The sequence below is a fragment of the Drosophila suzukii genome, chromosome 3, assembly GCF_043229965.1.
Source record: "Drosophila suzukii chromosome 3, CBGP_Dsuzu_IsoJpt1.0, whole genome shotgun sequence".
Lineage (NCBI taxonomy): Eukaryota > Metazoa > Arthropoda > Insecta > Diptera > Drosophilidae > Drosophila > Drosophila suzukii.
The window spans coordinates 36,552,905-36,562,438 of record NC_092082.1 but is presented as its reverse complement, the minus strand read 5'-3'; the positions used below and the strand labels follow the sequence as shown (position 1 = coordinate 36,562,438).

Sequence of the window (9,534 nt, the reverse complement as noted above, 5' to 3'; positions counted from 1 at the left end):
TACACATATATATAAGTAAAAAAATATTAAATTTGCTTTATATCTTTCAGAATCGCAAAAAAAAAATGGATGGGCACACCCAGGAGTGAACTCCGTAAATGATAAAAATACATAAATAAGAAGGAAGCAGCAAAGCCCCGTACAGAAGGGGAGTGATTCCGAAAATTTATTTGCGTTCTTGAATATTGAAATATAAAACAAGGAAGAACGCTATAGTCGAGTACCTCGACTATCAGATACCCGTTACTCAGCTAAATGGAGATATGCAAGCAGCAAAGCGAGATTAAAATGCGCCACCTACCGGCGGTAGACAGATTTAAGCGTTATGGGCGTTAGAGTGGGCGTGGCAAATTTATTTTTGGATAAATCGAGAGGTATTGACGTACCAATACATTTCAGTTAAAATTTTTTATGTAGCATGCAAATTGTGGGCGTCGCAGGTTTTCGCGGTTTGTGGGCGTTTAAGTGGGCGTGGCAAACTTTTTTTTAGGTCAATCGATAGGTATTGATGAGAACAATACATTTCAGTTAAAATTTTTTAACTAGCATCAAAACTGTTGGAGTTACAGTTTTGGGCGGTTTGTGGGCGTTAGAGTGGGCGTGGCAGTCTACTGAAACAAACTTGCGCTGCGTCAGAAGCTCAGGAATCTGTACGCCAAATCTCAACAGCCTAGCTCTCATAGTTTCCGAGATCTCAGCGTTCATCCGGACAGACAGACGGACAGACGGACATGGCTAGATCGACTCGGCTAGTGATCCTGATCAAGAATATATATACTTTATGGGGTCGGAAACGCTTCCTTCTGCCTGTTACATACTTTCCGACGAATCTAGTATACCCTTTTACTCTACGAGTAACCGGTATAAATATATGAAATTGAAATCCAGTTTGATGTATTCCTTGGGAAAGCTTTCACATATTTGATTTTTGAAAGCATCTAGCTGCATTCCCATGTAAATGTTACAGGTGCATTAAAAAAGAGTGCGTCTAGAATGTGTCTAGTTTGTTGCATCTGGGTGCATTCCTGGGTACAGCTCACAGGTGCATAAAAAAAGAGTGCGTTCAGAATGTGTTTAGTTTGTTGCATCTAGGTGCATTCAAAATCTACAGCATGCAACGGGTGCATTCTTTTTTTATCTCGCAGCCGTGTAAAAGGACTGGACAGACTCATCACTTTCGGCACAGGTTTTTGGTGCCATTTCATAATGAAAGAACTGGTGCTGGAATGCAGTCATTTACGACTGGGCGAATGCAACGGCGGCAATGCCTTTGTACCGCTTTAAACGTGCTGAATGTGTGACAGATTTTGTGCAGTGATGAGTAGTGCATGCCTGTTTAAATCAGTACCACTCTTCATACAAATTCAGCGCTGTTTTGGCGCTCGGTGGAGACTTTTGCAGTGACTAAGTGCGTAAAAAGCGCCGAGTGGTATTGCAGGGCACGGGACCGCGGCTCTGTAGCTTCGCAGTCGACTGCGTGATGAATTTGTTCCAGCGCTGAATTGTGGAACTGCAGAAATCCTATGTTTATGTTAACACAATTATTGTTCAGTGTAAATATCTGTCGACGTGACAAGTTTTTTAAATCGGACCATAAGTAAAATGGGTTAGTGGGGTAGACGAGGGACTCTCTTGTTATACCTGTTACTTGTAAAGCAAAAGGGTATAGTAGATGCATCGAAAAGTATGAAACAGGTAGAAGTAAGCGTTTCCAACCCCATAAAGAGTATGTATTCTTGATCAGGATCACTAGCCAAGTCAACCTAGCCTTGCCGATCTATCAGTATGAACGCTGTGATCTCGAAAGTTATAAAAGCTGCAAAAGCAGACTCTAAAGATTCCTGCGCAGCGCAAGTTTGTTTCATCGGGCTGCCGCACCTACTCTAAAACTGCTCCAAAAACGGCGGCGCCTACAATTTTAGTGCTTAATACAAATTTTAACTTAAATGTATTGTTATTATCAATACCTATCGTAAATATGAACGTGGATATCTCGGAAACTATAAAAGAGATTTGGGATCTCAGATTTAGATTCCGTAGCCTTGCATGCAGCGCAAGTTTGTTACGCGAATATGCCACGCCCACAAGCCGGTCAAACCTGTGGCGCCCACAATTTTCACGCTAGAAAAACAATTTTATCTGAAATCTATTAGTACCGTCAATACCTACCGACGCAAAATAGCTTGCCACGCCCACAAACCGCCCAAAACTGTGGTGCCCACAATATTCATGCTAGAAAAAATTTGTAGCTGAAAAGTATTTGTCCCGTCAATACCTATCATTTGACCTAAAAAAGAAATTGCCACGCCCACTCTAACGACCATAACGCTTAAATCTGTCTGCCGCACACATAACCATGTGGCGCATTACAATCTCGCTTTGCTACTTTTTAACCTGTATTTAAAAAAATGCATCACAACTGACTCTAATATAGATTCATGTTCATTTGAATTTGTTACAGTTTAAGTATATTTACAAACCTTTTAAAAATGTAAAATTAGAAATAAAACAAATTAACATACACATACATTTTTTATTTAAGCATATGAATTTATTAACTTGTGTAGTCGAACCTTTGGTTGGTTTCGAAATCGCTCTGATTTAATTCGACGCAGATCGTGTCCTTTTGAATTGACATAAAATGGTAAAACGCCATTTTTTTTTAAAACTATTTTATTTCCCAATGTAAAATGCATATAGTCAACTTCTTGATTACTTTGCGCCTGAGTTGAATTCAAAAACGGAATTCCCTTTACTTCAGTTAGCCTATTTCTTGTATTTTGCTTCTGAACAATGTTAAAATTAGTTTCATTAGCAATATTTTGATAAGACCTTTGTGTCATTAGACCTATAAAAAATGCTTTTACAATATGCTGTAGGTTTGTAGAACCCTCAATTTTGGCATATAAGTCTTTTATACCTATAACTTTACAAATTGTTTGTATTGCCCGATGGCACACTAAGCCGTATCCATGAGGCTTTTGAAAACAATAAATCTTCGTTTTTCCAAAATCTGTACTAAAATCATGATAAATAGTCCTGTTTTCACAGAGGCTTACATTGATTAGTTTTTGTCCTGCTCGATTTTTCGACTTTCGAAGAGCAGTTCGAGCTTCTGGCGCTTTAGCAGTAGCAAATCCGGCTAAGCCTTTACCATTTCCCGTTACCGATAAGACAGAATATCTACGTTTCCTACCCATATTTCCTTTCATAATAAATACAATTTTGTTTTCCAAAACTCGTGTATCAAATGAGGTAAACTCTTCCTCACCAACAGTATCAGGCTGTCCAATACTTCTTCCAGGCATTTTACTTCCAGACCAACCTCGATCTATTGGATTTAACTTTATCAACCTGAAATTTCCCATTGTATCACGTAATTTTAATATTCCTGTTTCTCTATCTAAGTTTTCGTCAAGTTTCTGCTGGTAAATAAGTTCATTTCCACGCATGATAGGTGAATTTAATCCAGGCCATATACGATTGTTTTTTCCATAGCCGATAGTTTGTCCTTTGTTTAGATCCTTTGCTACTTTCTTTCCACTTCCTTTTCCACGACCTCTTTTTTTTCCAGCATTACTAACCGCAGTTACTCCACGCCAAATATCTTCAGCAGGAACTAAAAAGAAAGGAAACATATGTTTATTTTAAGAAGTAGTAGTTTTTGAATTTTTCGAGATCTTAGCATTCATTTGAACGGGCGGACATGACTAGTGGTCCTAGTGGTACACCCTATAAGGTCGAAAGCGCTTTCTTCTAACTGTTACATACTCCGACGAATAAAATATACTCGACGAGTGACGGATACAGTTGAACACATAAGCTAAATATAAAATGAACAAGAGAGAACGGTTTAATCGACTGGGTCAACTATCAGATACCTGTTACATAGCCTTTATATCAAAAATTGATCAATGCTAAGTAAAAATGTAAGGATAACCGTTTTAAAATTGGAATATGCTTGGAAGATTCGCAAATCACATTAGGCACACGAGATTTTCCGTACGAGATTTAGCCGTAGACTAATGGGAAAACAGAAAGATTTACAGCGCTGTTTCGTGCACAAATGTTCGGTCCTTTTACCGCCTTCTAGTGCTCTTCAACACAAGTTAGCCGCGCACTCTGCTCTCTAAGAGAGCCGGCAGCGTTTTTGGCTTTCCGCGCAGTTCGAACTGCAACTATTTACACTCACACACACATGCATAAATACATTTATTGTCTGGTAAAGCGAAATGCACTGCCGGCGCAAAGAGAGAGCAGCGTGCGCGGCTAACTTATTCTACTGAATAATTAAGAACTTAAGCAAAATTTCCTCTTTGTCTTCCCCCATCTCTTCAATAACCTTAAAACCATGTTAATGTAAACTTTAAATTTTTGAAAAACAGGGGCGCGGGAGGGGGCTTCTGGCTCTATGCATTACCCCTCTCTCCATTCAGATATGCAGTGCATTCACATCAGCGAAAATGAAAGAGACGGAATATCGTTTACCCAGAGTTGAAAAGGACTAAAAGGCAGTACAAGGACCTAATATTTGTGCCCGTAACAGTGCTTCAAGTCTTTCTGTTTTCCCGTTAGTCTACGACTAATTCTTGTATGGCGTTATGGGCAATCGATGTGTATTGCCGGGACTAATACATTTTAGTTAAAAGTTTTTATCTAGCATGAAAATTGTGGGCGCCACATGTTTGAGCGGTTTGTGGGCGTTAGAGTGGGCGCGGCATATTCGCGTAACAAACTTGCACTGCGTACAAGGCTACGGAATCAATTCTCTATTCTCCATCTTTGATAATTTCCGAGATATTTGCGTTCATATGTACGATTTTTTGAAGATTATGGGCGGTCTATAGGCGTTAAAGTGGGCGTGGCAAACATTTTTCGGTGAATTGATAGGTATTGATGAGAACAATACATTTCAGTTAAAATTTTTATTCAAGCATTAAAAATGTAGGAGTCACATTTTTGGGCAGTTTGTGGGCATTAGAGTGGACGTGGCCCCTGCTGAAACAAACTTGCGCTGCGCAGGAAGCTCAGGAACCTGCATGCCAAATCCCAATAGCCTAGCTCTTATAGATTCCGAGATCTCAGCGTTTATACGGAAAGACGGCCATAGCTAGATCGAATCGGCTAGTCATACTGATCAAGAATATATATACTTTATGGGGTCTTCTGCCAGTTACATACTTTCCGACCAATCTAGTATACCCTTTTACTCTACGAGTAACGTGTATAAACACCAAAGAAATATATTTTTTTTCCGATTATTCCTTTCGGAGCTATAAGATATACATAGCTGTCCGATCCGGCTGGTTCCGACTTATATACTACTTGCAAAAGAAAGAAAACTTTTGGGAAAGTTTCAGCCCGATAGCTTTAAAACTGAGAGACTCGTTAGATACGGACGGACAGATGGACATGGCTAGATCGACTCGTCTAGTGATGCTGATCAAGAAAGTATATACTTTATGGGGTCGGAAACGTCTCCTTCACTGCGTTGCAAACTTCAGACTAAAACATAATACCCTGTGCAAGGGTATAAAAACTACCCGAAATATTCGGTAGTTGAAACGCCACTGACAACCACTGACAACATAAATAAATTTTTTTTTTCTTAGGTTATAGAGATGACAGATCGACAGAAAATAAGTGTGCGTCTGGCTTCTTTGCTTTAAGCACTTCATAAATGACAACCGTCAATATTAAGTTAAAAAGCTTAAGTGTAACTTTAAAAAAATGGGTTACCTTGAATGGGTAAAATTTAATTCATGCATTTAATAATACTCAGATGTTAAGATGACAGACGGGCTAAAATCATTGATTTCAGTATTTCAAAAACTGCTGTCGTTAAAATAAAGTGCGAAAACTAATTTATATTGCCGCCAAATTAAGATACAACCTGTTAGGGACCAATCTTACGATTGGCCTTGCCACCTGACTTGCGAGTGTTTATTTGTGGATGTTTTTTTTTACAGACGCTAAACATAGTTTGATTCCAATTCAATTTTTATACCTGTCTCCATCAATAATAACATAATTTAACTCGTTTTAATAACGAAGATATGCTAACATGCTAAAAAAAATGATTAGAGAGGAACTGAGCAAGGGGTCAAAGGGGTAGTATTGCAAAGGAGCAAGGCCAATTGGTGAAATGGGCTAAAACGTGACGGGTTAACGAGTTTCGGTGAAAAGGGGCGAAGGAATAACGGGGAAAAGAGGCAACAAATGGTATTAGTTCATTTAGTGTTAAATCCGCGGAATTAAAGAACAAATTACAATTTTTTTGTAATATTTCGATTGCTTTTAAATTGTCTTTTAAACTACTTTTAAGAACAGTCTAGAGAAGTTTGCATGTAAAGCCTAGTACTCAGATCGACGAAAACCGAGAGCTAACCATAGGAGTGAGCGAGAGGCAGTGAGCGGCTAACGCTTTTCGTCGGGTCTGTTTTTCAGCGCGGTACTCAGATGAGCTAAGGAAATACCTGAAAAAATACCAGATTTCACGAGTTAATTTTCGATGGACGCCGTTAGCCGCGGCCCAAAGAATAAGAAATTTAATCTTTGGCGGTCTTTGTGCAAAGGCGATGTGGAAACTAAAAATTAAAAATGGAAGGAAGACCCCAAAATCGGTTGCAGGAGGTCAGTGCAGATGAAATAGGACGCCAAATCCAAGCTTATGCCCTTTATTGTGGGATTTCACCGACAACAAGCAATTCAACAAAAGGGGCAAATTCCCAGAATAGTTGAAGTACTGGAGGAGATCCACTAGAGAATCCCAGTGGGAAGGAACATGCCGAGTGGGACTTCGATCTCTTCATAGACAGCTGGAGGACCCGCTGGCTTCTATAGGGAGGAGGAATAAAGGGCGTCCGCTAAAGAAAAGTTGGAGAAGCCATAGCCAGCCACTGCCAGGATGCTGTGCGACTTCCTGCAGCATCAGCGGATCAACCCCGTTCTCCCACTTCCTCAAGGTCCAATATGCCTATTGGGACTCGGAACTGTACAGCGGTGGAGCGGGAAAGGTGGCGAAGCATACGTGGGACGAAAAGGAAGCTTTAAACTACTAATTTACATAAATGAAATTATTCGTTGCACATTCCATTTATTTTTAATTAAATTCCTTTGTGTACCAGCAGACTCCTCCTTTTTAAATTTCTCCAATTGATTTGTTTTCCGTTTGGAACGGGATCCAGCTGCTTAACAGTAAGACCATGCTACATGCATTGCGGGTGAACTTTGAAAACTTGGGTCACACTACAAAGAATAAGATTTTTCGACTAGTGAAACTCTTAGCCGATCTGAGTACTAGGCTTAATAAATCGGAAGCCCGCATACTTTGCTGCGCCGACATTTTCTGTTCCCAAAATCTTTCGGCGGTCATATCATTCTAGTGAACGTGTCACTGTAATTGAAATATAATTTCACTTATAGTGCGTGTATTATCAAACTAATAAATATGAATATAAGAAATACCACATGTTTCAGACTGCATTACTTATATTAGAAAAATGTGATCTATTTAAATCATACTTGACTCGGGAAAACCGATCGATGTAAATATTATCATGTTGATATACCGAACTTAAGAGATATTTTAGCCGGCAATTTTATTGAAAATCCTTGCTGTGCCAGTAATTAAGTTTATCATCTATTCATGTATTTTACTTACGTTTGTTAAAAAAACTTGTATTACGTAAGCCAAGGTAATTGGGTATAACACTTTGTTTAGAAAATATCGAATTTAGACCACAATTTATTATTTTCGATCTCAAAGCTGGAAAAAAAACTTGCACGATTGATGCTCGATTCATGTTGCCCAATATAGTTATAGAACACGCAAGGGTAAAATATAAGCGGGCCTAACTAAAAGAAGCTAGCGCTACAATTAGTCTCGAATTCGGAACAGTAAAAGAAGGAACATTTTAACAATAAACTTAGTATGCTGTTATACCCAAATCCCACAAGCACCAGTCATGCGAAACGTTTGAGAATTTTTAGTAATAAGGCATTCCGACAAAAACTTTTAATATAGTTTAACCATACCCTTCAGTTCTGCAGTAGGGACGCGGTGACATGGCTCAAGGCAAAAAGCTTTTTTTGTTTTTTTTTTGTGCCTAAAACGCTGTGCCGCTGTTGACGTCAGCAGAGCAGTCGGCGCAGCGTAGAAGACTGCCCAAGAAAACGATCGTGCAACAAAGAGAGGCAGATACTCGGATATTTCCCTCTCTTTCTTGTCTTATAATCTGCCTGCACTCCGTGCTCGCAGAGACAAATTTCGGCCGGTCCGTTATTTTTTTTTGCGTATCTCCGTTATGTTCGGCTAGCGACTAGCGGAAAAATTTTCCTCGAGCAGCGACATGTGAATGCCCTAATATTTTAGGAGCATTATTGTGTATCGAAAATATACAACTTATATTGTTTTATAAAAGTAAATTATTTGATTATAGTAAAATTAAGTAATTTGGATTTACTTATAATGTTTGTTTACTTATTATACATTTTTATTACAATATATTTTTTAGTGTAATTATAGAAAATTAGTCCGTTAAAATTGATTTCAATATTTAAAACATTAGTAGTATTAGTATTAACATTTTTAAAAAATTCGTATTGTATTTCTTACTTAAGAAGTACAAATTATATAGTCGGATATATTTCGCCTTAGAAAGGGTATAAGTGCAGTGGCACGCGCCAACAGCGAAGAGAAAACAAAAGAAATCAAGTAAAGGGGTGAGAAGACTTGGTGCATTCTAATTGAGTGATTGAAAGGGAAGCATCCATGTTAATTGTGCGCAGCAGAGTTACTTTAGACGTCTCTTTAAGTTAATATAATAAAGTCAGGTAAGTGCTACGTTAAGTTTTAGATGTTGTGCATTGATCTTAGTTTAATGTACGTAAATATTGAAGGTATTCAATGGGTTCCGTTAGCCGAAAGTGGATGACGAAATGTTTTGATCCAATAAAAACCCTGCAAAGGGTTAAACACAGCTATAAAAGGTAAATATACAATTAAACAAATAAAACGCATTTTTTAAACATATGTTTTTTCAGGAGCGTTGGCCAAGGATTCAGAGGACCCGGACAAAGGTTTAAGAACGGCGATGACTAACGTTTAAAATAAGCTTACGAAGCAAAAAACCGGAAACAATAATTGTACAATTTTTGAAAATCTAAATAATACCATATAATTAAAATGAATTAAAATGAAATTAAATATGTATGTATTTTAAATTCTATATTTTTATAATTGAAAACTCAAGGAAAAATTCTGATTTTCCCAAGTGATTCACTTGGGACGTGTCCCTTGCAAGTGATTTCACAAGTGAAAACTCAAGGAAAAATTCTGATTTTCCCAAGTGATTCACTTGGGACGTGTCCCTTGCAAGTGATTTCACAAGTGAAAACTCAAGGAAAACTTCTGATTTTCCCAAGTGATTCACTTGGGACGTGTCACCGGCACGTGACAGGCCATACGAAAAATGAGTATAAGGAACAAGTGAAATCTCGTAGGACTTCGAAAAATTTTCATTTGAATTTTCA

General features: G+C 38.3%; 1 protein-coding gene and 1 long non-coding RNA gene across 8 annotated transcripts; one reads left to right on the top strand and one right to left on the bottom strand.

The window, feature by feature from the left end:
* Positions 1-2,519: 2,519 nt before the first annotated feature.
* Positions 2,520-7,872, bottom strand: mRpS5 (mitochondrial ribosomal protein S5). Its single transcript, XM_070996993.1, has 2 exons — positions 7,664-7,872; positions 2,520-3,619 (listed from the first exon to the last, which is right to left on the bottom strand). The coding sequence occupies exons 1-2, from the start codon at positions 7,803-7,805 to the stop codon at positions 2,538-2,540; spliced, it is 1,224 nt and encodes a 407-aa protein (XP_070853094.1). The 5' UTR covers positions 7,806-7,872; the 3' UTR covers positions 2,520-2,537.
* LOC136117722 (uncharacterized) lies at positions 6,311-9,208 on the top strand. Of its 7 annotated transcripts, none has more exons than XR_011604470.1 (4): positions 6,311-7,424; positions 8,660-8,835; positions 8,902-8,991; positions 9,046-9,208. It is a non-coding gene; the product is annotated as an uncharacterized lncRNA (long non-coding RNA). The 7 variants fall into 7 exon arrangements; XR_011604469.1 differs by having other exon boundaries at positions 8,623-8,835; XR_011604468.1 differs by having other exon boundaries at positions 6,311-7,547.
* The last annotated feature ends 326 nt before the right edge of the window (positions 9,209-9,534 follow it).

Coding starts and splice junctions, on each gene's coding strand:
- mRpS5 (XM_070996993.1), bottom strand. CDS start 7,805: ATGAATCGAGCATCAATCGTGCAAGTTTTTTTTCCAGCTTTGAGATCG. Junction 3,620..7,663: donor TACAAGTTTTTTTAACAAAC/GTAAGTAAAATA, acceptor CTTTCTTTTTAG/TTCCTGCTGAAGATATTTGG.